Source organism: Lutjanus erythropterus, chromosome 10, assembly GCF_056507025.1.
Source record: "Lutjanus erythropterus isolate fLutEry1 chromosome 10, fLutEry1.hap2, whole genome shotgun sequence".
Taxonomy (NCBI): Eukaryota; Metazoa; Chordata; class Actinopteri; order Lutjaniformes; family Lutjanidae; genus Lutjanus; species Lutjanus erythropterus.
Window position 1 is genome coordinate 20,089,262 of NC_139326.1, and position 27,966 is coordinate 20,117,227.

A 27,966-nucleotide genomic window follows, 5' to 3' on the forward strand; every position below is an offset into this window, starting at 1 on the left:
GCTGTAGGTTCTGAAGTCACTCCTATGTTTGACTTTGTCTCTGTCTGTTTCTCTCCCTCCTTCAGTCACTCTTTCCGGCCGTCAATACACTCCTCCCCCTGCTCCTGTCAGCATGTGTTGATCTCTCCTCCTCTCCCTCCGTACTGTGTGTGGTAGATGAGTGACTGAGGGGGACAGAGAAAGACTTGGACACCCAAAGGTTGGCAAAGATTTGACAAAGGAGAAAAGAAAGTGGCAGATAGGGAGGAAACTCAGGGTTCGGTCCCGGCTCTGTCAGACAGTTGGTGCAGAGTTGTGAAGGGGGGAGGGGGTGGATCTTAGGGGGAGGGGTGGCAGGGGGAGACAGAGGGGAACATGCTGGCTCACTCCTGAAGTGTCAAGAGTGTCTACAGCGGGGCTCTGGAAAAAGGAGATTGAACGCTGCAGCTAGTCCGCAGTCTGTTCAGCCGTCACTGGGAAATGGATATAAACTGAGGCACTGCTTCTTAACTTATCAAGCACCTCGAGTTGTTTGGATGAAGAAGGGTTTCTAGAAGACGGCAAATCATGGATTCTGACTCAGACTCTCCTTTCAACTACTCCTGGCCCTCGTTTCCCAAGATGAGGATGCGCAGGAAAGCAGGCAAAAAAGGTAACACTGAGTGGTGCTCTGACTGGTGTAAGTGGAAATCTTAATTTATTAGTTTATTGAAGAACTGTCTCTGAATCCAGTCACACTGACAGTTATTTCTTGGTTGTATAAATAGCCATTAAAGTTGACAAGGTCACTTTTATTTTCACAGATCAAACAGTCAAATCCTCTTAGAAACTCAGTGTTTGACATTAGATTTATGTGGATGGATGTCAGAAAGAAAGTGGCTAATTTGTACTAATTTTGCATGAGTTTATTTGTTTATTGATAGGGTCAGCACACGTTAAACGTTCCTAAAAACTTAGATAAACTTAATCTCTCTTAATAATCACTTATGATCCATTAGAAGTGTGTGGTGCTGGCTGTATCTGAAGAGACCCTGCCCTCTGTCTGTATTTTCTTATTTTCTCATCATTTTGCTGTATTTGGGATGCTTCATCAACCCAAAACATTGGTAATTGACATCCTGAGAATGAGACTCAACAATCAACTATCTTTCTGGTACATTTACAAACAATTCAAGCAAATCCTGCTGATTCTAACTTTAATGAACATCAGTAGGAAAATACAAGATGTAAACATGCTGTTTTTTAGCAGAACGCTCACTTACATCTGTAGTTCACAGGCAGGGAACAGATTGCTTTTTCTGCTGATTGCTTCTTCATTTTGTTGCATCTCTTTTCTTACTGCTTACATCATGTCAGAGATGGCAAACTGCCCTCCTGGCAGACACGTCTCACTGCTCACTGTGGAACAATACAGTTAAAATTAGACTGTTCCCATTACACATGCTTATTCACAGGCCTCCACTGCTGCTGCAGGAGTGAGTCAATCAGAGTGAGATAAGTGCATGTTTGCCAGTGATGTAACCTGATATCTGACAGTATGTTGGGGAATGTCAGATGTCTGCTCAAAGCTGATTGGGACTTTTGACATCCTCGGGCGACACCGTTGTGTGCATGAATGAACCCCACAGAGGAGCTGTGTATGGCCTCATGTGACGGCTGGGGTTCATGAAGTGCAAAACTGAGGCCCAGTGCTTAATATAATCCTTTATATACAAGAGTTCAGGTACCTGCAGCTGATAGTCATGATCACTTTTTGTTTTTGTGTCACTCAAGTGTGAACTGAAGTTTAGCGTTTGCCATAGTTTATTGTCTTTTAGGGCTGCACAGTTAGTCAAACAGCATTACAATGAAGTACTGAAGTGCTGCAGGGATGCCCTGACCTACAAATCATGTTCTCCAGATGTAAGAAAACATGTTTGTTTGGTACAGACCCCAACAAATGTCACGTCATCATGATTTCAATAGTTTTATTTTTTTCTGTGAATATGAAAATTGTGATTGATGCAAAAATGATCATTCCCACTAATCATCACAGTTCATACAAGTGCTGGAAATGCTGCCTGAAATTGTAATTGCATTACTTGCATAATTTGCTGACTGAATATTTTGCTTTTTAGATAAAGAAGTAAACATTTGAAAGAGCATGACACATTTTGAAACATACAGCTTTGTTGTTTTTGTCCTTTTAATGTTTCAATCTTCTGTAGAATATTATCATGAAACATAATTTTGATTGTTTATAGCGCAATAACATCTGGTTTTATGGGATTTAGAAGTTAAAATAATCATTTTAAGTGTAGACTGTAAATATGTGACTTAACACAGCTTTAAGGTCCTAGAAAAGCTTGCAAATACATCTTGGAAATACTTGGAAAGTGTCTGAATTTGACTTTGGAAGTGGGTTAGAAGCCCTTGATCATATCTATCAAGGTAATCCTAATATGTTTTTTTCCATATTGTGCAGCTTTATTGTCATTTCATGAGAAACTAAACCAAAGTCAAGTTAAACCTTGTGCTTAAACTTGACATAGAAGTTTTTTTCCTGATCATTAGTCATGGGAGAGCTGAGCAGAATGCTTAAAATAGTGCAAAATTCAACCAGAATGGTTAAACAGTTCATAGCTTGTATGCAAGTGGCTGTGTGTGTTTCATTGGGAAGAGAGGGAGCCAGAGAGAGAGAGAGACACAGAGGAAGATCAGGTTACTGCCATGTCTGTGTCATGGCTCAACTCCAGTCCCCTTTTCCTCATCTTTCTCCATAAACCTCTGCAAGATTATCCATGTTATTGCTTCTTAATTGTGATTGACATCAGAAATGTTTTATACACACTGCCTGTCTGTGCAGTTCAGCTGCAGAGCAGAAACAGCAGCACTGTATAAACTTTTTTTTTAAACTGACCATATATTCTCCAAGTGGATGAAGACATTTTCAGAAGTCAGAATCTAAAGTAAAGCAGCTCTGGTGTAACAATGCACCTGCAAAGTGAAATGTGATTTCAGGTGTGCAGAGCCACGAGTTTATTTCTTCACTCTGAGGATTGATCGGTGCTCACTCTGAGTTTACCTCCTCCTGGATCTCTCAGGCCGGGTGACACACTGAAATGTAAACACGGTGGGAACGCACAATGTGATGCTTGGACCAGGAGGTTTGACCGCAGGTGTCATAACTCAGAGTGGGTTTGTGGATTTTGGTGGTCAATTGTTTTAATGATTTAAACAGCCCTCCACGAGCACTGAAGTCAAATAATAATTACCTCTCTCCTCTTGTGAGTTAATGACACCTGCTGTTCTTTTAGACTCTGCTTGTTGTTTCACTTGGTTCCTAATTTCTCCCAGCTTTCTCCAAAGTGACAGTTGTTTAGCGCAGTGCTTAAAAAGCCGCTTACGTCATAAAAGAGGGACAGCATGGACAAATAATTAATTAATACTCATAATAAACAAGCCTAGGTATTTACACAATTAACAATTATGGTGCCCTGCAGGATTGGGTCATTGAAATAGGGCTGAGTATGCACATTCTCTCTAAAATAACATACTATAAACAAATGTAACAACTGTTATTGTTTGCCCATTTCACTTTAATTAGACCTCAAATTAATGCAGAAGGTTCGCCGAATGAGTAGCTGTCTGTTTATAAGTCTTGAGAAATTCTCAGAAATCTTTTAGAAGGAGTAGATGTTTATAACAGTTAAATTGAACAATATATTAATGGAGTCTGGCAGCCAGTAAGACAGGCAGTCACTGAACTACAACTCCAGATTGTGTATTTTCAGAGCTGTGGGCTTTAATTTTCGAGATGACAGGGTTAACTTCACATCGACAGACACCGGACAATTATAAACAGCTGATCAACATAGAGTGTAGGACTTGTCTTGTTATTGTCAATTTAAATGTTGTGCTAGCTAGCCAGCAGTCCTGCAGTGTCCCTGCAGCCTGCCTGAGCTTCCTTGGGTCTGGCGAGGAGGGAGTAGGGAGAAACAACTTGCGTCAAACATAGACTGTATATTGAATAGGATTTCAACCTATTTAATATCTTTATCTCAAACCTTTTAGCCATTTTCAGAACACCAGCAGTTTCCAAAGAGAGAAAACCTTGAGAAAGAGCCCTTGTGACAGCCCTGCCCCCCCCCCCCCTTCATCCTGCCTTCCTCGATCCCTCTCTCCCAGGGGTGTGCATGGGTTGAAGGGTCACTTTCTGTGTTTAACTGCCCTGGTCTGGAAACCTGGCAGTGACTGTGCTCTTTGTCTGGGACTCTGTAAAGCTCCAGCTCTCTTTTTCTCTCTGCTGCTGCTGTTGCTCTAGGCGCTGCTACTGTATAGGGTTGGCTCTCACTCGGGGACATGCTCTGAATATCACATCACATCCAAATATACCTTCTGTGAGCGAAATCCTGTACAAATAACCCCACGCACTGCTCTGTGGTCCTTAAAACCTTCTTTGAAATGGCAACCTGCGGACAGTGTTCTCTGCCTCAGCGATGAAGACAGCTTCACCGGCAGAAAGATTGATTTTGTGCAGCTCTAACTTGTTAGTAATATGAACTCCCTGCTTCTCTGTTATTCCCCCAGTTAACTAATGTTAAACACAGATCGCAGCGCCTGACAGTAATGTTCACCGAGGCGGTGTTTATGGGTCAGAGGTGTGTGAATGATCGGGCCCATGGCAGCCAGCTGTGGCTTTGGACTTGGCCCAGAACCTTAACTATTAGCGCTGTCCGTCAAGCTCCTTAAGTGGGCTTTTATGAAACAGTATCTGCTTTCAAACAGTGGTTTGACCCGCATCCAAGATCTGACCCCCTCTCTGGATTTGATGTAGGACTAAAACTAATCCTACGATATATAGGATAGGGTCTAACATGACGTTGTGCGGGTATCATGGATCTGGATTCAAATTCTTTTACAGTATAATGTTTTCATGTGGAACTAAGAGGATCCAGAAGGGTTTTTTTGGGAACAGAAGAACAGGTTGTAATGTTTATTTCAGGCTGTAGTAACTTACAGTACATTTAATTTCTGGAAGATATGGTGCAGTTTTAGCTCTGTGCATCCTGCAGTGGTTCAGCTTGAGTCTTTGCATTTGGAAGGAACAGGGATCATCTGGTGTCCTCATCTATGTCCCCCTGCTGCCTCTCAAGATTTATTGGACTCACCGCCTACAGGAAGCACAGCCAATTATTGGTCTGATTTATTCTCTGCTACAAATGCTGCTCTTCTCTTCTCTGACTCTGCGGTGCTGGCAGCTTGGCAGCTTTGTATAAACTATGGATAAGGGTTTTTTTTTTATTATTAAGTCTCAGTTTAATATCTGCCTGAGCAGTTTAGGTGGAAACAGCCATGCCAAAGACGTGTTTTGCACCACTGGCATTGTTACAGGTACTGCCTGGCCAGCTTTAGGTGAGACTGTCATTAGGAACATAGTAATATAACTGAGCTAATGAAGCTGCCTCTTCTGGTTACTGTGATGAGTACTGCACTGTTACTACCTGTTGCTAATATGATTAGTTTTGTTTCCAGAACTTTAAATGCATAATGCTGTCATGGCTGTGAGAACTGAACCACAGTCTGTCTCTCTGTACTTACTTATAAGCTCCAGTGGAAGCACTGAGGGGGCATTTATTTTTGAGCATTTATGAGTAGTTGCAGGGTAGGTTTGGTGATGTTGACTGGTCATGGTGGAAGTTTGAGAGCCTAAAGATTTTAGATGTTTAAAACGTCAATGGTAAACTTTAAACTTTGGTGCCAGGTCCAACTAGATGTAACAAGTATTATGAAACATTCACAAGTTGGAACCTTGAACTGTACACCCCCTGAAGCCATCAAAGACACTTCATCCCAGCCAGGAAAAGCACGCTCATAGATCAGCCCCAAAGTTGATGTGTGGTTCATTGGATGTAGGAATGTCACAATACCAGAATTTTAAACTTCAATACAGTGCTAGTAAAAAGAGATCATACCTCTTTCAATACCACACCAAAAAGTAAAAAAGTCCTAAGCACACAGGTACGAAACCCTAGAGAAAGAACGAAAAAGTGGCTCTTTCTAGACTGACTCGTATCTTTGTAGATCGTTTTGAGCTGATGTTCAGCAATCATGCAGCAGGAAAGTCGTCTCTTGAAGAGACAGGGAAACATTTCTCCACCGATTATTGATTAGAAGTAGCTAAACATTAGACATTAAAAAAAAAAAAAAAGTCAGTAGATCAGAATCCTGGTTCATTTTTGATTTAGTTCATTTTGACAGCATTCAAAATCAGCCAAACAATAAATAACAACATGTTAAAGATGTAACACACAGGCCAGAGCAGAGTGAGGAATTGAGATCAGACAAAGTCAGACAGAAAACTTTGTCCGATGTCAGTGTTTTGTACTGTAACACTAAGTGGAAACTGATCTGGAGCATCAGGTAAATGGACTACATTTACACAGGTCTCCCCTGTCTTAAAGGGATTTACAATTGCCCTCTCATTTAGAGCTGCAGTTTTCGTTATTGATTAATGTTCCAATTATTTCCACAATTAATCACTTAATTGTTGAGACAATACACAAAAAATATGATAAATGTTCAAGACAATTTCTCAGATGCCAAAGTGATGTCTAAAAATTACTTCTTTTGTCCAACCAACAGTCCAAAACCCAAAGAATCTTCATTTACTGTCATAAATACCAAAGACAGCATAAAATCCTGACACTTAATCAGTAACTGTTTGACATTTTTGTCTGAAAAATGACTGAGACTATTACCAAAAATAGTTGGTAAATGATTTTCTTTCGATTAAGGAACTAATCATTGCAGCTTTAGTTCAGTATTTTGTCCAAGGACACTTTAACATGTGTACTAGAAGAGCGGGGATCAAATCGCCAACACAGAGATTAGTGGACGACCTGCTCCGCCTTCTGAGCCTCAGCTGCCTGAACACAAACCTTTGAGTTTCAGTGTTTGTTCCTGACCTTGAAAATAGCCTTTTACCAAAAATAAAAGTAAAAAATCCCATCTCAAGATCCATTTAGTAGCTGTTACAGGGCTTTTAATCATACGACATGATCTTCATCAGCAGATGGAGCTTGTAATGGAAATATAGTTAAATATACTGTTGAGTTCATTTTTGTCCTTGAAAACAGCAGCTGATGTATTTAGTTGCTGTTCTGGAGCTTTTGATTATATCACATGATACCAGACCTCCAGTTTAAGTAGTTTTCCCCACCAGTTCAATAACACTATGTATTTTGTTCAGGACTGTGCATCATGAGCATTCAGTTTAACAGATTATGTGTTTCATATGTACCTGTAGTGTATCAGTGGGGGCTGCAAACAGGGGAATGTTACTGTTTTTCCCACTTTCCCAGAGTCAGAAACTCTGAAGTTACGTCAAACAGCAATATTGGCTTATCTTGGCTACATTGTTGAATATCTGTGTGATCCGATATCATAATCATGACCCCATAAACATCCAGGAATTGAGCGAAACTAAATTGTTTCTCTGTTTACCTTGTTATATTTCATCACACTGTGCAAATAAGCTTGAACAATTTAATAAATGTATCATCAAAGGTTTGTTGTAGTGAGTGCTGTTTAACCTTCGGCCTCGTATCTGTAGGTTGTTTTCTCACCTGAAATACTTTCCAAGAAATTGTGTTGTGGAGAGTCTGTGTTCTGTGCCGAGCAACATCCCAGTGGGAGCTGTGTGTGTGTTTTGAGAGCAGGAGTGTTTTTGCCCGTTTAACAGCAAAGCCAGGCTGCTGCTCACAGTGACTCTACTGTGTCGACAGGGTTCCTCTCAATGCTACTGTGTGCTCACCGGCAGTTATTTCCACTCACCCGCCGCATCGAAGGCAGGGTGGGGAAGAAGAAACATGCCTACAGATGCCCAGTCACAACTCCATGCACGCCCGTTCACGTGTGTGTGCAAAGAGCCAGACAGACACACACACACACACACTCACACAGAGACTCTTGGTGCTGAACAATGACATGCAACTGCCCAGGATGTCTATGTCACTTCCCGTGTTTGTGAGAAGTTATTTGGTGTTGCTGTGGTAACCAAATGTAATATTGAAAAATCCCCTCTCTGTGTGGCTCCTCCGCCTCTCTGCAGAGAAAAATCAGTCCATACGGGAGAGCCAGGCCTCGTCCCCGACTCTGGCTGCTGCTGCCAGACTGTCAGCGATGATACACGGCAAAGACCGAGTGTACGCCAACACCATGCTGGTGGACCAGGTGAGTCCAGCTAAATTTACTGTTTCTTTTGGTCGCACTTTATTTTATGGCGCACTAATAAGAGATAACAAGCTGTATTTTGTATCAAATTAGACAAAACTAGAAATAATATGATTATTAGTTAATATTAGTCCATTATTTGACTTTATCAGAGACATTATTACCTACTGTTGGACCCTTATTCCACCTTTATTCCTATCTGGTTCACAGATTATTTTTAAATAGGGAAGTAGATTACATTTCTGTCGTAATGTGTCCCAAATGACTTTATAATAAAGTCAAATAAGGGTCTAACAGTGGGAAATAATACTCTTTACTTTACGTACAGGTCTGTTGTAATGTGTCCCTAATTACCCTCTAAGAAAGTCTATTAAATGATCTAATATGGACTAATAAAGCATACTTTTTTTTTTAGTTAATACAAATTACAGGTTGTTATGTCTTATTAGTGTACTGTAAAGTAAAGTGGAACATTTCTTTCTAGTAGCTTAGGTAAAAATATGTTATGTACTTCAGTTTGTAGTTTAAAACATGAATCTGAAAATGGTCTTCGCTCATATGATGTAAAATGTTCTGTTACAGGAGCCACAAATCAGCCCGTGGAACGGTTCCTTCAGTTCTCACTTCTCTCTTCCAGGTGGATGACGCTGACATTAAATACCGCTCTCCAGGGGAGGAGGAGGTGAGCCCTGCAACCCATGTTGGCAGCCCACGCTGGGACTCCTCCATGACTCCTCCCGACTCAAGAAACTGCTCCCAGAACCGGCACCCATCCTCACCGCTTACCGGGGAGAGACGGATCCAAGGCCACAGCCTGGAGAATCACAGGGAGCCGTCCCCTCTCGTCTCTCCCCCCTCTCCCTTTGCTTCCTCCCCGTCTTTTCCTTCCTCCCCGCTGGCTTCCCCCTTCCGCTTGTTTGAAGGAGCACAGAGGCGTCAGGCGCAGCCGAGCCTGCCAGTTTCTCCGGCTTTGAATTGCAGAGGATGCAGCTTGACGGAGACGAGCAGGGGCCTAAGGTAGGACACTATTTCTGTTTATTATTGAATAAAAAATTGAAAAGAACTTAAAGTGTGAACTGTTATACTTAATTGTGAAGCTTTTAGTGTGACTTCCTGATAGCTAGTTGAGTTTTTATGTTAAAGTGAGAGAACAATCACTCATAATCAGTGCACTAATTTAGAAACTTGTTCTCAAAAACAGTCTCATGACTAACCCAGACTGAGACAACCGAGCATCATCTGTTTGGAATTTCAGCAACAGCATTTCTTGACGTTTTGCGCAGTGATTGTAGTCAGCGAAGGTGCGGAAAGTGACAGGAAGCCTGGACACAATTGAGTTGTTTGTGTGTTGAAGTTGCGGAACATTCTTTCCAGTTTCCTCAGTGCTGCAGGATCTCCTCTGTGAGCACCGAAGTCGGCAAAATGATGCACAGTATAAAGCCTGATTATAGTCTTGATTTGGCTATGATGAGTTTCCATTAGGGATGGGTATTATTAGGATTTTTTTGATATTGATAGTGCTTATTGACACAGCTACAGATTAAATTGTCTACGGAGTTCTCAGTACCCATCCCTACCTGCCTGTGGTGATTTTAAGATCAAGATCATCTGCACTTATCTGTTCAGAGTGGTGGAGGTCATCATGGAGATCCTGTAGCAAGCCTGATAGTTCACTGAATTATGTGTTTTTGCATCTGTGCTTGCATGCGTGTATTTATGTGTAAATAGTCCCAGTCTGGAGTGTGACAGTGGAGAAGAGGACATCCTGGGATATTCTTACCCTTGCTCATCCTTAAAGCAGCAGTCCATCCTACGATCCAGCTCTGGAGAGGAGAGGGACTCTTTTGACACGTCACCAGACTTTAACCGCACGCTCTCTGACAGCACACACCAGTCCACCAAGGTACACCCACATTAAACATGTTGTATTAACTATCCAGCTACAGTGTTTTTATCCATGTATGTGAAATCCCTCACGTCTTTATGCCAAACAGTCAATTCAAACACTGTCTTTATGGCTATATTGCCTTCATAACAAGTTTTTGATTCTTCCTATTGCATGCATCTATAAACAGACACAGTTTGACTCTAAAGTCTGTGTAAAACAATAAAAAATGTGTGTTCTGAATTTGTCACACCACAGAAAAATATGTTAACCATCCAGCCAAATGTGAATGATTAAAAAAATTGCCAAATATATAAAATTAGGTTTCAAAATCGTGAAGAAATATGCAGTTGTCTCTGCTCTGAAACAGTGGGAGTGTGTCTGCTGTCTCAAGTGCCAAATACCACACAACTTGAAAAATGGCTGCTCTGTCTGGCAGCTTTACTGGACTTGTATTGATATACATGTTTGAGCCACCAGAGTCAGAATCCAAATAGGTCATTTATGATTTGCTTTGCTTGTAACAGGTGAAGGAAATGAACCAGGTTACTTAAAAGAACTGGTCTTCTCGTCACTTGCACTGCTATTGCTAATGTGCTCTAGTTTATAACGTGTCAGGATACGTATGGCTCCACTGCATCAATGAACCTGCCCAAAAAACAGTGAACACAGAAACTTCACAGTTCAGAACTACATAGTTCACATGTTTTCAGCAATTATTTTCAAACACAAAACAAGCAGTTCAGAGAATAATGTCTGAATTTCTTGTACACAGACCTTAAATCTTCAGATAAGCAGGTCTCCTGTGTCTTAGAGTCTGTTCCCACTGATGTATCATGCCTTCATTCAGTTATCAGTTAAATGGTGGGTCCATAATTTTTTTTTTTGAGGTATTTATATCATCCTGTAACTTCCCAGTAGTTTTCCTTATATATTCAAATTTTGGTTGGGGTACATATCACATATAATGCTATTTTCTCAATGTTTTTCCACGTGACATGATGTAGGTTTCTCCATGATGACACTGCTACATATAAATGTAGTAATGTGCATCTTCATAATTAAGCTAAGCTTTCTTTGAGAACCTATGTCACTGCTTTTTACTAATGGCTGAGTGTGTGTTTCCATTGTGTGTGTTTCCATTTGAAATACCTGGAAAAGAATGCAGATGCAGTCGCCCTTTAAAGCCTTTTTGGCAGCAGGTTTTATACTAAAAGTGCATGACAGGCATAGTAAAATGCTACAAACTAATGTTCCACAGTAAATGCAAAGTAAAGCAATACAACATTCACAGCCTTCCTTACAGACAGTCACCACTTGATAAGTCCAGACAGTCAACTTCCTGATCTGCCTGATCCGTCCTTTCTGATCTGCTTCCTCACCCAGAACCCAGAGGAGGCTGAGGTTCGTCTGCGCTCCTACTCCTACTCCTCCCCCAAGGCGAAGCCGTCACGGCCGCTGCTAAACCGAGACGCAGCCATCAGTGATCTGGCAGAAGGTGAGTGACCTTTGACCCCTTTGGCTTATGACCTTTCTGTTCCCAGCAGCCAGCTGAATGGGCACATGTGCCACATGTCTGACAGGGAGAAGACCAGACAGGTGTCATAAATCAACTGAACTTCTAGAGAAGTATTTGTGTGTTTAGTGTCAGCTCTGCTTTGATACGGCTCCGACTGCTGCTCATGTGTGTTTATGAGTACATGCGAGTGCACAGCATTAAGGCCGTGCTTTGTCCTGTGTAGATGGTGCATTCAGCGGCGGCAGTCGTTCTCTGCTTCAAGCTTTATCTCTCTCTAAATCCCTCTCCCGTCTCAACCAAGTTAGTAAGTACAAGCACAACATTAAAACAGCAGCTTATACTCTGCTGGCTGCCGGGTGAATAAATTTCAGTGTGTCTTTTCATTCTCTCTGATGAACCGTGGGATGAACTACTGATTAAAGGCATATCTTGTCTATTTAAATGACCCAGTCTAATTTAAAAGTCTACCTGTACATGATGGAAAAACTGCAGTAAAATGATTAAAAATGTTTTGCTGTAGGGAGAAACCAAATCATTTTGCCGTAAAATGATTTCCCCAGATATTTTGATCACACAGTTTTGCAAAACAATGATTCTGTTTCTCATTGTGGCCCAAATTGCGCAGCTCTATATCTGTGGTGAGATTTTGTTTTTGGTGGTGAGTGCAGAACTGACTGAGCAATGCACAAACCACTGTCTCAAAGACGAACATTATTATTTTGAATTGCTGGGAGATTAAGAGCAGACTTTCTCCAAAGCATGATGTCAAGACTTCTTAGTAGTAAAACATCCACACACTCATTTATATAATGACTGACAAGTAGGGGTCTAAATCTTTAAGACTGTGTATTTTTTAATATCCTGAGGCTTTGGAAAAATACTCTGTACGTAACTCATAGATCATCTGATGGAGGACTTGTTTCTACTGTGAGGTTTCTGTTTTCCTTCGATTTGGGTACATATTTTGTTTCCCTCTTGGTTTTGATTTTCCATCTTTGGTGTCATCTGGTTTTTCAAGGCGATGCTCTTGTGCTTTGTTTGTTCTTTCTCTGTAGGGGTCTGCTGGATACCAGATTGTTTCAGGGCTTTCTTGTATTTGCTTCTAACTCAATTCTGATCTGGGATGACGGTTTTTAACTCCCTCGGCTGATTCACTTATAATCTGTAAATAATGTCTTCACTTTTGTTGACATATATTTCTGGTCCTTGTTACTCTACCTTACAGAGCAGAGAGCATTCAGCCTGACTGAGACTCCCAGAGAAAAGAGGTAAAACCACTGCTTCATTTCATGAGCTCAGCAGCAACTCACTCAACCGTGCTCACATGTTCCTCCCTTTTTAGGCATCAGTGTTGACCAGTGGTTACAGACTGGCTTAGAAGGGCCTGCATGTGTGTATGTGTGGGTTTGCATGTGTATCTCCAGTATAAAACCTGTGGTTGGGGTCTTGAGTGTGCAGGATGTGACATACTTCCTGTTGCAAGGCCAGGGCCAGCATATGCTCTGATTGCAACCTCAAAATAACCCTGAGTAAACAGCAAAACTCAGGACTTTCCTGGACTCCAGACCTCAGAAACATCAAGCTAATTTCTAGACCACATCAACAGAGCTTTTTCACAGCAGCCATATTGATGTGAAATAGTAGGACAAACACAGGTGTTACTAATGAAACTAGTTAAGATCCCATTCCATTTAGTGTATCAGAGCCTTTCCAGTGAGCCAACATGCTCACCCTGACTCTACTTGACCTGAAAGAAGTGGAACCTTAAACAGTATTATCAGCAACACCTGTGTTTACTCTAATATTTCATATCAAAATGGCTGCTGTGAAAAGTCTATGATAATTAATTTGATTTAATGTACATATTGTAATGTATTCTCTATAACGAATGTACTGAATTTGCTTTACAGCACTACCATGTGACACATCGTGCCTATTTTTGTCTTCATTTCATAAAGACCACAATCCATATCCATTTTACAGCTGATTTCATCTCACTGCCTCGTAAATGTATCATGCGCTAATACATCTTGTTTGTCAATAACCATGCATTGCTAACGGAGGAAACATTTTAAAAGATCATATTAGGCAATTAGATTATCATATTAGATCATCAGATAATTGTATTAGAGAACATCATATTAATATTACAGTATTCACAACAACACCCTGATCAGAGTCGCTGACCATTTTTCTCCTTCACAATATCAGTGTCCACCCAATGTTAACATTATGTGGATGTTGCCTCTGCCTTAGAGGGAGAGTTTGGTTTTTTTTGAAGTGGGGTCGTATGAGGTAGTTATCCATAGTCGGTGTATTAACTACAGTACATGACAGTTGGCATGCCCCCTATTTGGAGAAGCAGCAGGAGTGCTGGTGTAGGAAGCGAAGCAGTAAAATGTATTTTAGCTACATTAAAAAAGGCTCACCAAGAAAAAAATAATCAATATCTGTTTAAGCATATGTTGCTATACCTTACTGTCAGACAGTCTTTTCTGATGAGAAGCCACCATTGTTAAGACAAATACTGCTCTTTCCAAACCAACCAAACTCCTTTGGCAAAAACAGTAATTTTACCTTGCAGAACACAAGGTTTGCACAGCTACTGCTGCCTCAATCTGTTAGTTCGTTTGTGTTACTGTGTGACTTTGTTCAACCCAAGCTAATCCTTAAACACACAAAGTCAGACAAAACCACAAACAAACTAACTGATAGAGGATGCGGTAGACCAGCAACTCCCACGTTCTGCAAGGTGAAACTGCTGATTTTGCTAAAGGAGTCTGGTGGCTGTGAAGAAAATAGAAAAGCCAGGTAAAGCAGTGAAAATATTCTTAATATAGTGACTTCTTAATATAGTAATATACCTAAACTGATAATGATTTTTTTAGGTGGAAATTGTGTTTTGTGGCTTTTCCAAACTGAGGGCATGCCAACCGTCATCTACTGTAGGTACCCCATACAAACCCATTTCAAAAAACCTGAACCATACCTTTAAGCAATGGCTTTTACATTATATGGTATACTAAAACAGTCTGTAACATAAACATCCATGTGACTATCCACATGTAAAACCTGCAGTCATCTTTTTTTTTCATACACACTTTACTGGGGACCAGAAATGGTTTGTAGACTCTAACCTTAGATGATCTTTGATCATATTATTAACGTTTTGAGTCTCCTGATGAGCCGAAACACAACAACAATCCAGTCTGAGGTGTGTTATATCCATGCAGGGTTTTGGGTTTCCGTAAGCGGGCCCAGTCAGCAGAGGAGGAGAGCAGCGCATCACTCCAACATCTCACCCTCACAGAGTTCCTCAAAGAGTATGTTTTCATCAAAACGGCCTCAAAGCCATGCATGAGTGGCTTAACTCATTCTAACCCCCCCGCCGTAAATCCATTCCCTAACACATCCATTAACAACATGGATTCTTTGCAGCTGTATTTGGTCATGTATGATCCCCCAGAAATACACTCAACAAAAATGTAAACACAGCACTTTTGTTTTTGCTTCAGTTTTTCATCAGTTGAAGTAAACGTTCTAAATCTTCTGCTGCGCACAAAAAAGTTTTTCTCTCAAATTATATTCACAGATCTCTTAAAGTCCTTGTTAGTGAGCTTTCCTCCTTTGCCAAGATAATCCATTCACTGTGGTATCTGTAGCTCTATGTGAAATAGTCATAGTTCAGTGTCTAATTAATGTCTTTTTTTCCAAGATAAAACTGCACATTTTAGAGTGTCCAAAGCACACCTGTACAATAATCCTGCTGTTTGATCAGTATCTTTATATGCCACACCTGTTGGCTGATGAATTATCCTAGCAAAGGAGAAGTGAGTGAAACAAAACTTTTGATCGCACAGAAGAAGTCTGAGATTTTTTACTTCTGCTCATGAAAAATTGGATCAAAAATAAAAGTATGTGTATATTTTTATTGGGTGTAGATTATATTAACACTTTGTGTCAGGTCACAGTATAGGTTTTGCATGACTCTCCTGTTTACGTTTTGTCATCGTTGCCTTTCACCTAGAATGTGTAACGTTAACTAGCATAAGTTTCTGTCAATAGCTGACACATTATTAATTGCATCTTGCCAAGGTCATGCTATAAATAGAATCCACTAGAGTCCATAGTGACTTCCAAGCATGCCAAGCATGTTGTTAAGAGTAATAGTCTGTAGACCAGGGGTCCTGGAAGACTGTCTGGACATTCTTACATTCCAGCATGACACCAATGTACCTGATTATTATTACCACTCTTCTTAGTATATTAAAGGTCCAGTGTGTAAGATTTACAGGAATTTATTGGCAGAATATGCCTGAAATGGAATTTAAAAGTGAAGACCTCTTAAAGTGATTATGTCTGCCTGGGTCAAATTAATCACTGTGAGCAGATGCATATTACAACAGATTTCATTCTTTTTCTTCATTTATCAAGCAGACGATCATCTAATTAATATTTGTATAATTATTGCATGAATATAAAGTCATGAAACAGACAGCTTCACTGTTAACTGAATGATACTGACTGTTTCAAAATACAATACAGCTGTTTCAAACGCTTTTCACAAATTAAAAGCAAATTTATTTTCACAAAATAAATTACAGTACTGTGTATAATTCAAATACACTATAATACAATACAGTACTGTATATAAATTATAGCTCACTGTAGTTTTGCAAACACATCTCTTGTTGTTTTTGGCAGTTTGTCATAATTGTCAGTTAAATGATGAGTTTCACTGAGAGAAAATTACTTTTTTTTTTCCGATCATGATTTCAGTATACATACAGTAGCAGCATCAGGTAACCAGTCTGAAGCGGATGGAGCAAAGTAAAAACTTTACTATACTTTACTTAAGGTTTTTGATCACTGTAACCAGTTTACAATGTATTCACAAGTATGTTTTCACCTGAAAATAAGAATCATCGGTTTTTGCTACCTTAGAATGAACCGTTTATGTCTACAGATGGCACAAACCGGCTAGATGCCACTCAATCTTACACACTGGTCCTTTAAAAGTACTCAAATAATGATAGGTTTTATATTGAGTGTGCATGGACCACAGGCCAAAATAATGTGAGAGGTTGCTGACTGAATGTTCACACTAAAACAGGATCGAGGATGAGGAGTGGGACAAGTACATAATCCCATCTAAGGTCGAGTCAGAAAAGTACAAAGTCAGCCGGACCTTCAGCTTCTTGAAGAGCAGGATGTCCAGCACTCGTAACAAGACCAAGGTGAGGAAACACAGGGGAAACAAATATTACAGCTGCCCCTTGAAAGTTCAAGATTGTAATGATCAGTGAAGGACTCTCCAGCTGACTGAGATTCTTTAAGTCAAGGAGTGTTTTTTCTCATATAATAACAATAACTGGATAAAACAGAAAGAAGCATACAAAAATACACAGGGATAACATTTCAATGATGACTTCTAAATATGAGGAATCATAAATACAATTTTATATTAACTAGCACACTTATTAAAAACTTAACACAAACTAAAACTTCATAATCCGACTCTTAAAATCACAACAAACCACAAAACTAAGTATCAAAGGAGATGGAAGGGAACACACACTCTCTCTGACTGTGAGGAGGTCAGATGATTTTCATGTAACAGATAAATAAAGGCATTAAAGTGTGAGTCTTACTGGTAAAGTGTACTCATGTACACTGATAGAGGAGTTGAGTGTGGCACACTGAGCTGGAAAAAAAGGAAGAAATTGTTGAATCTTTGAATTGATATCCGATTTGGCTTGCAAAATTCTGAGTCAGATACCAGCCTGAGAAAATATGTTTCCTGCTGCGATTTCACCTACATGATAGTTTAAATTAGTACATATAAAAAAAAAAAGAGCTGGAGGCCTCCCAAATTTGTGCAGTAAAAGGTTTACCACCTCTCAGACAGCCCAGGTCAGGATTCCTTTGCTGGGGAGCCATTGTCCGTGCATGGTGCCTTTATTTGGCGAGGGAGAAAATTCCCTCTCCTCAGGTCTTAGCAACGGGACACAGTGAAAATATCCTCTTACATAATGCTCAGAACCCCCCTTCACACAGCATGAGGAACCAAAACACATTCCATAGTATTCTCTCAGTCTCATAAACACGTGAGCGAGTGTTGAAGAACATGTTTCCATGTATGTACAGACACTCGACGCACATGAACAGTCAGAAAACAAACACGCGCTCTCGGACTTCCTTGTGAAGTTTGATAAGAAAATAAACACTGCACCATCTCGCAAACACACAGAGGAATCCCCCTTAAAGGATAGAGCAGCACAGCAGCAGCCTGTCTCCATGGCCCTTAACAAAGCAAACAGAAAAGCTCACTCAGAGGCCCCTTTATCTCAACTAGCTCCACTTTAACAGGTGTGTTTCAGCAGTAGGATAACTGCTAGTATCTGCCTGCTGCCCACAGTCGTGTTTCTTACATGATATTGTGGCATTAACTGCAGTAAGTGTTGGCTACATGAACGAGTTTAAGCTATTTATGTCTGACTGGTGTTTCAGGTGAAGGGGAAAGAGGTGAAGGAGGGAAAGGAGAAGTCGGGAGCCGTTAATGGACACCAGTTTGTTCCTGTTTCTCCATCTGGTCCCGCTCTCTGTGTGGCCTGTGAAAAGTCTGTTTCTGGGAAGGAGCTGTTGCAGTGCTCCAGTAAGTACTGTACTGTCAGTGCCGTTGTTGTTTTATGTCTGTGGTAGCTGCACTGTTTAGGGTTTGTGTAAATCTGCTCGCACATGCTGCCTTGATGTTTTGTTTAGCCAAAGACGTGAAGTCAGGTTTCTTCCCCTCGCAAAGTCAACATGGATCACGAGGAGCGGGGCAGTTTGAAAGCCATCTGGACACAGAATCCAGAGATGTGGTAATTTTGTTTGTTGTCAGTGGACTGATGAAATTAACTGGGATTTCATCTGCCTTTTGTCCGTAGGCTGCTTCCTGAATGTTCATAAAAACTGTCGGGATTCTGTCGCCACTTGTGCAAAGGTAATTACCGGCACCACGCACCTCATTTCTCAAAACCAACAAGGAAGAATAATGAATGATTTCAATTATAGTTTCCCCACAAACATTAAAACAGCTGTTGGGTGAAGGGCACTGCATGTCTGGGACTACTTTTTATCAACCCAGGTACAAACATTCATTTAAAGATATTTGCATGAATGAATACATTTGAATGTCAGGAGTCAGATATATAACATAACATAACATATTGGTTATATGGTGGAAACACCTGTCTCAAATAAGTTCTTACATAGTGCACATTTAACTCAGTTGACTGATCAGCTGTTTCTGCTGTCAGCGTCAAATGACAGGTCAATGAATCCTGATGATCTCTCTGTTTTTCTGGACTCTGGAGGACATTTGTCAAGTTGAGAAAATAACGGTTATCTCTACTTGAGCTGGGAGACTACAAATTTTTAACTGAAAGGGTCTTACAAATAGATGGTACAGATGGCATCCTGGGACATGTATGATCTAGAATTACTACAGCTTGATCTATACAAGGGACTAAAAATCACATTATCTTGGCTTCGGCTGCCTCAATTTAGCTTCTTTTTTTTTTTTTAATTGTCTCATAAATCCTCATTTTTAACCGTGTGTTACTCCATCACTAGTGAAGTACCCTTTACTCCGTCAATAGACAGAGTATCGCATTCTGAATTAAAGGTGCCCTGTTGGGTTTTCATCTAAATACAAAAGTTATGTTTACATTCAGTGATTCTCACTAAAATACATTTTTGTCTGTCACAAACAAGCTTGGCGTATTTTCTTTTCCTCATAAAACATTTTCATGATTTAAATATTGTAAACCATGCATTGTTTATATATACAGTGTGTTTACTAGCTCGTATTCTTCTTTGTCGCTTGCCTTTGCTGCCGCCTTTGTATGTTTTTGTTTGTGTTACCGCCAACATCTGTCACTCAGTAGAAAAGCATCAAAGCACTGCCAGCATGCTCGCCCATTTGTCCTTGCATGTGGCCATGATACAAACAAAAGGGGGCCCCCTTCCCACAAACATTGCTTCGTTACCACTAGTGCCACCAGTGGTTAAACACTCCACAGGTTGGCACAGTTAATTAGGGCTCTACTGAATGTCATTTTTTTTTAACATGAAGCGTCAAATGTCTGTCCTCATGGTTTATGATCACATCACCCTAAAAAAATCTAAAAAATTAATTTAAAAAAATACTAAAATGTGTGTTATTGTGAAACAACTCTAGACAAAGCAGGTGGAAATATCACCTTTTATAGTTTTTCTACTTTTACTCGAGTAAAGTGTTACCCTCACCTCACCTGGTTCACTGTGACCACCGCAGCTTCTACTCTGCTGTCCACTCTATGAAAAATAAAGTAGCCCAATCTTTAACTGCAACTGATAGCCATGCACAACCATCAGATGACCATGTCCAGTGGTCTGAGACACTGTGCTGTGTGGCAGCAACAGTTCAAATCCAGCTTTTGTTCCTCCGTCTCTGTCCTCTGTTCCCCGTCACACTCTGCTGTGCTGTCCAATAAAGGCAAAATGCCAGAGAAAGAAACAAATCTGAGCCTGACGCAGACTGAGAGGAAGTTGGTACAATAGGAAGAGTAAATTCCAACACTTGGTGACAAAGGAACTCCTGGAATGTGTCGGACATCACAAACCGATGATGTATAACGAGAGTATTGGGGGTTGTCTCTTTAAAGTTCTTGTCTTGGCCTAATTGACTCCAGTATTGACTGGATTTGTTGTGTTATACCCCATCAGGCTGATGTCTGGAGCACAAACAGTATGATTTACAGCCGCCGATGTTAATATGATTATGTGTTTCCTCAGAAGCCACAGGAGAGGAATGCTCTGCTGATGAAAAGCAAGACCTTGTCTCTCCCACAGAGTGAGTCAAAAAATTACGGCATGTCCCCCCCCCCCATACTGTCCTCCCTTAGCCTTTGATTAAGTTCTTACCTGTCCTCCCTCGTTTCTCCTGTACTAGATTAAGAAACGATCCTCACCCCTCATCCCTCCCTCCTCCCTGTTGTTCTTTCCTGGTAAAAAAAAGTTAAATTTTAATCCCTCTCGGTGGGGGAGCTGGCCTGGATTGTGTTTATGTGTGCATTTGTGCATGAGGACTGAGGTTGAGTGTTTCTCTTACATTGACAGGATCATTTTTATTTCTTGATTTGAGGCCGCGTGTCTTCACTGAGTGTTTGATGTCTGACGAACGCTTCAATTACCAGAACATATCGTCATAACTGTAGGCTGCAATTAAACAATGAGGGATGAGAAATGCAGACCTCCTCACAGCTTTATAATCCAGTTACTGTTACATACATGTAAACAAAGCATCTGAACACAGGCCAGACATTTGAAGTGTTTATTTGTTGAATGGGAAAGCCTCCAAGGTGTGACTGATTCTTCTTCCTGCTCGTTGTCCCCGTCTCTCCTCCAGACTCTGTGAAAGACAACCCTCCAGCCTCCAGTTTCTCCTCTTCCTCTTCACTTCCCACGATGACCAGAGAGAAGAGAGAAACAGTTGCCCCGCTTTCCAAAAGTCTCTCCATCTCTATAGATAGCAGGTAGGACGGCAGTAATACAACTATACATCAACCAGTACATCAGAATGATATTTGAATTAGTTATATTACCATCACTACAAAAAAACTATAGTCACATTAACTCCTAACATTGTTAATGTTTTAATGTTTATTCAATTTTATACATATATATATAATTTTACCATTGAATGGGTGCCAACTTGCCTTAAGGTCGTACTTTCCACCAAAGCCTTTTTGATTCATCTTGATCTCAATGAGATGTTTGATTTTGAATGTTGGCAAAAAATATTAGCCTAATGTGACTTCATTCCCCAAATACTGGAATCTGGAATTTTGAAACGCTTAAGTAAATAAAACCTTAGTTCACACTTGTGTACCTTCAGGTTATAGAAAAAAAACTAAAGACTAGGTGTGAAAAAGTTAAAGACTAGATTTGGAAGCAAACAAAAACTAAGTACTTACACAACTAGCTAAACTAAAATAAAAACATACAGAAAATGTCTTTTAGTTTTAGCCTTTGTCAATTTGGTCAAATTTGTCAACAAAACAAGCATGAGATGGCACTGTTGCGTGTGTTTTTGGCACTGGGATGTCTACATGAGTGTGACTCAGTTGCCTTCATGAAGAGTTGTGGTTAGGTTTGTAAAACCTATTCTGAGCCCTGCCTCCATATGAGATTTAAAAAAAATGAAACTGGAAAAAAAACACCTAAAAAAAATCTTTTTAAAATGAAACTGAATCAAACAATCACATAATACTAAACTGAATTGAAAACAAAAATTAAAAATGAAGTAAAATAGTGTAGAAATTAATGAAAAATATACAAGTAGAATTATTTAGCTGCATCTCTATGCAAACACTCCATTTGTCTTTTTTCAGACCTGAACTTCTTTTTTTGTTTCTGCACAGACGTCTGAGCGATGCAGCAGGGGTGGACAGTGAGTGCAGTGTGACAGCTTGCACTAACAGCTCATTATCTGATGAGGGGACGCCGTTCACAGCGACTCCCCCGTCAACCGAACAGCCAATCACTGCACATGGTGAGAAAGACAAGTTTACGTGTCACACCTAAGCACACACAGCATAGAGCATTAATGTAAAGTGGATGGTGTTTTTGTTCCTGCAGATGCTGTCGATGCTTCTCTGCTGAGCGACCTGTCAGCTGACCTGCTGGGACTTGATGTCGAGTCGTGGAGTCTTGCAGTCAGTCCAGAGTTTTGCAGGCAACATGACAGACGCACCATCAAACGACAGGATGTTATTTATGGTTGGGCACCTCTTCTGAATATCCCGCCCCTTTTCTTTGAGTGCAGTTGAGCAAGTTTAGTACCTTGGTCGATTTTCGATTTTCCCCTAACCCTATTTCCTGTACTCAGATATGCTACTATATGTGCTACACTCGTCTGTGTTGAAAGGTTTTATTAGGTTTTAATGGGGTGATACTGTGCAAAACTGCCAAGTTTAAAGCACACAAAACTGATTTATTATGCCAAATAATGTCCTTTTTTGTCAGAATTTGTTGAACTTTGTCACTGAAACCATTATGAAGCCACTTTTACCTGGTGCGGATCCATTGGGATTCAGCCAAACATTATTTTGTCAGGCTAATCACATTGTCCAAGCAAGTTTATTTCAATCAATGAGATTATTTCAGCCATCTGCACCTGAAAACATGCACTTTTAGTTCGATGTCCATAACCCACTCTCACTGCCTCCATACAGAACTGATGCAGACGGAGCTGCACCATATCCAAACCCTGACGGTCATGTCGGAGGTGTTCAGAAGGGGCATGCTGGAGGAACTGCAGCTCGACTGGGACTGTGTGGCTCGGATCTTCCCCTGCTTGGACCCCCTGCTGCTCTTTCACAGAAACCTCTTTGGAGCACTGCAGGAACACCGACAGGCCGCGAGCCAACCTGAGAACCCCCGAAATTACCTCATCCATCAGATTGGAGATGTGCTGCTTCAGCAGGTTGGTGAAAGTGCATTTGTGGAAGATAACTAGAGGTCAACACTCACACCACTTTGTGTTTTGTGGTGCGGGGAATCAAAGATCCCAAAAATCCATTTCTAAGAAAAAAGTCTGTTCCTGCACATTCTTCTGACCTGTGCATTGATTTGTTGAAAAAGTGCAGAAGTTTCAGTCACAAAGAAAGCTCCTCAGGACTGAAATGTCAGCACTTTTTGTAATAAATCAATTCAGCGGTGATAAGTGTGCATGAATTCACTTTTTATTTGTAAAAGAGGACCCATTTGTGCACATAAAGACAGACAGATACATGTTCTATTGTCCGTGTTTTATGGTCTTTTTCTCAGTTCTCAGATGAAAATGCTGAGAAGATGAAGCAAGTGTACGGAGAGTTCTGCAGCCATCACACCGAGGCCGTCAATGTCTTCAAAGAGCTGCAGCAACAAAACAAAAAACTCCAAATCTTTGTCAAAGTAAGCTCTGCAACCGGACTTCTTCTGTTTTTTAAATAAGGGTTTTATAGTAAAATGTCTTGATTGAAGAGGTATTTATTCACGTGTTTACCTCTCTGCTCACAGCAACAGAGCAATAACTCCCTGGTCAGACGGAGAGAGGTGCCAGAATTCATCCTGCTGGTCACTCAGCGCATCACCAAGTACCCCGTGCTGCTGGAAAGGATATTACAGTACACTCAGGGTACGTCAGCACACCTGTGTTCCTCAACAAAAATATAAATATATGCAGATACCCCAATACTCAACTTTATTTAGACCAAACCAGAGCTGGTGATTGTTGGAACAGTGGAAAGACAAGCCAACAATGAATAAAGTGCCTTTTACGATGATAAAATTACTGGGTCTGTGAGTCTGGTGGCTTTGGCGAGAACCATAAAAGAGCTGTTTCTAGTTAAACAAAAATGTCTATCTCTGTAGCGATCCTTTCCATAATATCGCCAGACACTTGTAATAACAATGTGAGTCTATCAGTGGCAAAAACAAGAACTCGTATTGTGACAGTGCGCTATTACCCAGTTACACTGCAGCTCAGTTTAGTTTCTGTCAGCTGCAGCGCTCTCCCTTAATGTTGGACCAATTTTAAAAATTGTATCCATTAGACCCACACAAAAACATGGGAAAATAAGGTTGAGGTTGAAAAATACAGAAGTTACCCTTGTATTTAAGTTCTGTGGAAGCAACAAAACAAAGGACAAGGGACATTTTTATGTTCTTGCGTAGCAAAATAATTGCATGTTTCAGGCCAGACCATTACATGAAAACTACTAATACTGCTTGAAAATATTTGCTTTTCATGACTCAGTAGTTAAAGGTAGAATCGCTAGGATTTGTACAAGCTTTTTGTAAACACGAAAGAAAGTTTAATGTTGTGTCTCATGTACAGGACATCAAATTCAGACATTTTGAGTTGGTAAAGCAGCCAACCACAGCAAAATAATGAGAAAATACAGGCAGAGTTTCTGCAGATACAGACACCTCCACACACTTCTAATGGGTCATAAGTAAGGATGGGAAGAAATTATGTTTCTGAAACTATACATTATTTATTTTAGGAAAATGTTGCATATTATGCCTTTAATGGATAAAGGAAGCCTGTATAACATTTCTGTATAGGGAAAAAGCAGACTTTGTGTGTGTTTTATGTTGAAGATATGCCATTTAAAGAGCCTAAAATGTTATTTTGACTCAGAGTGTTTTATCGAGGATAAAATATATTAACGTGACCTCTGCATTTACACACACAGAGGGAAGTCAGGAGCACTCGGACCTGTCCAGTGCACTGGCTCAGATCCGCGACATCATAGCTGCAGTGGACCTGACTGTCAGCAAGTATGAGAAGTGTCAGGAGCTGCAGGAGGTGCTGGCTCGCCTAGAGAACAAAAGCTTTGCCAAGCTAAAGAACGGCAAGGTGTTCCGGAAACAGGACCTTCACAGCAAACACAGGGATCTGCAGCATAAAGGGCTGGTCTACTGGAAGACCGCCACAGGACGTCTAAAAGGTGTGTAGGAGATCATCTGTGCCTCACAAGCTTTTTGAGTTTGACAGACAGCTGATCAACATGTATTTTATATATATGTTTGTTTTCTATGTTTTTCAGATACTCTGGCTCTCCTGCTCACAGACGTTCTGGTGTTCTTACAAGAGAAAGATCAGCGCTTTGTATTTGCCGCTGTGGTGAGCCTGGACCTGAAGAGCATTTTAAAATCAGAGACACCATTTCTCTCCACTCTTAAATGATCTTCATGGGTTTTATCTGTTTTTTCCAGGACCAGAAGCCTCCTGTGATCCCACTGCAGAAGCTCATTGTTAGAGAGGTAGCCAATGAGGAGAGAGGGATGTTCCTCATCTCCGCCTCGTCGGTGGGACCAGAGATGTATGAAGTGCACACCACCACCAGAGACGAAAGGAACTCATGGATGAGACAGATACGAAAAGCTGTAGAGAGGTGTGTGTGTTTGTCTGTGTGGCTATTTATGTGTCAGAGCTTCAATTCTGAATCTTTCTTTAAAAGATCTTTTAAGGAATTTTTGTTTTCCTGAGCAACACTCACGCTTGTCACAAAAAAATTTAAATCATATACAACAATATGGAGAAAAATAATAATATACCTTAAAAGTAAGAAAAAATGAGTCAAAAATAAGCCAAGAAATAATAAACATAGAAAATAAATAAATAAATAAATAAATAAATAACATAGGACAAGGAAGAGAAAAAAGGAAAGCTCCTTATTACTGTAGTGGGTTTCTCAAAAAATTAGCTTCCATTCAGAATCTGTGAGCGTGTGTGTGTTATTTGTTAATGTTTGCATGTGTTACACATTATCTGACCTACTGGTCTACCTGGCAGTTGTCCTGAGGAAGAAGAGGAGGAGGAGCGAAGTGCTGAGACAGAGGAGGCCAGGCGAGTGGCTGAAGTGAGAGTCCAGAAGATCACCAAGTTCCAAGGTAACAAAACATCTGTGCCCACCCACCATTTTTCCTTTATTTTAACTTTGTGTAGAGCATCTGTGCAACATTTCATCATAAAATATTTTGGTTTGTATGCTTTAGTGAGTATTTATTTGGGATGATTATTGCTTTCCTATGTTATCTTGAAATGACAATAAAGACTCATCTAATCAAATCACAAAATACACCAAAACACCAGAAACAGAATACATCATCGGTTCACTATCATCATTTCTGTCAGAACCATAAAAACAAGTCCTAATGTTTGTGTTTGTTTTGTGTAGAGACACTGTTGGGTCAGGACCAGCGAATCTGCAACAGCCTGGAGGAGAAGTTGCAGCTTTATGCCGAGCTCACCGAGTTAACCCTCCACTCACCAGAAGCTGTACCACATCGCCATCTGCTGGTGCAGCCAGACACCGACAGTGAGACGCCACGACAGGCCTCCTCGCTGCTCACAGCTGCACTCAGAGAAGGTAAAAAAATAAAAAATAAAAAAAGCTGGTGTGGGCGGCGGCATGATGCTGCAGTCATACATCAGTGTGAAAACATATTTCACAAGCCTGAAGATGGCTGATGATTATGACAAGTGACAAATCTACGTAAAAAAATTAACATGAACGCACCATTCTGACATCTTTTTCAGTCCATGACTTTAAAATCCCCCCCAGAATTAAAAATCCTTTGGTTGAGGGGAAAATCTATTTTGGTGGGCAGTCCACCAGGTCCTTGCCAAAAGGGAGCTTTAAACAAGGTTTTTCAGAAGTACACACTATTTTTACACTCACTTGTATATTTTTACTAATCTTAAGCAACTTGTATAGGTTTTTTAAAGCCCCAGTACACAGCCATGGTACACCAACACTGGTGTTTTTACTTGTATTACTTTTCAGGACTGTGTTGTCATGTGCAGACCATGCTTTATCAATATCTCCTTCACTCTCCTGTTAGTTTTTAGAGTTGGGACCAATTGAATCCAATATTGGTATTGGATGCTGATACTGTCTTAATTCACTTATCACTCATGGACTCAGTAATTCATGTACTGATCCTGATTCCATAGTGTGATGTTTTTATGACAGCTGTCTGGGACTTAATTTGTTTTGACTGCCATTCATATGTGTGTGTGTGTGTGTGTGTGTGTGTGTGTGTGTGTGTGTGTGTGTGTGTGTGTGTGTGTGTGTGTGTGTGAGGGTCAGTGAGATGCAGAGAGGGAGAGGAAGAAAGGAGGTACAGATGCATGTTCAGAGAGGAGCAGACATGTAGTCATTCTTGTGGTACTTGTCTGGTTGTCTGAAAGTCTCACAGATTCCACATTGACAAGGCATGATTGGTATCAGCAGATATGTAAATACAGATACTGGAATCAAATCAGAACTGATAAAAAGTGTATTGGTGCATCTTTACTAGTTTTGTTGCACCTGCAGACCCTTTTCACAGCAGACATTTTGACATCATCATTATAGAAACGGCAGGGTGGTAATTAGAAACATTAATAATGGTGCATCCCATTTATTTTGGTAGCTATGTCCCCTGTTGAATAAGTCAATGTTTATAGTGCATGGCCTCTGGCTTCTGTTTTAACAAAGTCATAAAGTCCGCTGTCTATTAGGGCTGCACAACTTGCACCTTTACTCTTCTTATCTGTGTACTGAGTTTGGTGAGTTCCGTTCATAAGTCAGCCTAACCTCAACCTGATCTCTAATCAGACAAAGTAGGAGAAAACTCCTGTGGGGACTTTTAATCAAGCAAGACGCAGCTTTGCAAAGCACATCAACACTGCATTGTAACAAAATAGATATTAAACATTTATCTTAACCATTCATAATGGTTTTCAAAAGGTCTTAAAGTGTGTAAAGGCTCTGTTGTTGTTAGGGTTGGCATTTGGAAAACAGAG

At 40.5% G+C, this 27,966-nt stretch overlaps 1 protein-coding gene across 1 annotated transcript in view; it reads left to right on the forward strand.

Annotated features, from left to right (window-relative positions):
- The first annotated feature begins 350 nt into the window (after positions 1 to 350).
- LOC146320361 (rho guanine nucleotide exchange factor 28-like) overlaps positions 351 to 27,966 on the forward strand; it is a 34,775-nt gene continuing 7,159 nt past the window's right edge. Inside the window, exons 1-23 of the mRNA XM_084728596.1 lie at positions 351 to 631; positions 8,072 to 8,193; positions 8,831 to 9,210; positions 9,922 to 10,096; positions 11,465 to 11,576; positions 11,821 to 11,901; positions 12,823 to 12,865; positions 14,831 to 14,920; positions 16,711 to 16,834; positions 18,108 to 18,252; positions 18,527 to 18,582; positions 20,418 to 20,475; positions 21,031 to 21,157; positions 22,046 to 22,176; positions 22,263 to 22,403; positions 22,859 to 23,109; positions 23,454 to 23,579; positions 23,685 to 23,802; positions 24,866 to 25,120; positions 25,220 to 25,296; positions 25,389 to 25,567; positions 25,969 to 26,066; positions 26,354 to 26,545. Coding sequence (XP_084584722.1) covers positions 547 to 631; positions 8,072 to 8,193; positions 8,831 to 9,210; positions 9,922 to 10,096; positions 11,465 to 11,576; positions 11,821 to 11,901; positions 12,823 to 12,865; positions 14,831 to 14,920; positions 16,711 to 16,834; positions 18,108 to 18,252; positions 18,527 to 18,582; positions 20,418 to 20,475; positions 21,031 to 21,157; positions 22,046 to 22,176; positions 22,263 to 22,403; positions 22,859 to 23,109; positions 23,454 to 23,579; positions 23,685 to 23,802; positions 24,866 to 25,120; positions 25,220 to 25,296; positions 25,389 to 25,567; positions 25,969 to 26,066; positions 26,354 to 26,545 — 3,166 coding nt within the window. The 5' untranslated portion in view covers positions 351 to 546. The remainder of the gene's footprint in view (positions 632 to 8,071; positions 8,194 to 8,830; positions 9,211 to 9,921; positions 10,097 to 11,464; positions 11,577 to 11,820; positions 11,902 to 12,822; positions 12,866 to 14,830; positions 14,921 to 16,710; positions 16,835 to 18,107; positions 18,253 to 18,526; positions 18,583 to 20,417; positions 20,476 to 21,030; positions 21,158 to 22,045; positions 22,177 to 22,262; positions 22,404 to 22,858; positions 23,110 to 23,453; positions 23,580 to 23,684; positions 23,803 to 24,865; positions 25,121 to 25,219; positions 25,297 to 25,388; positions 25,568 to 25,968; positions 26,067 to 26,353; positions 26,546 to 27,966) is intronic.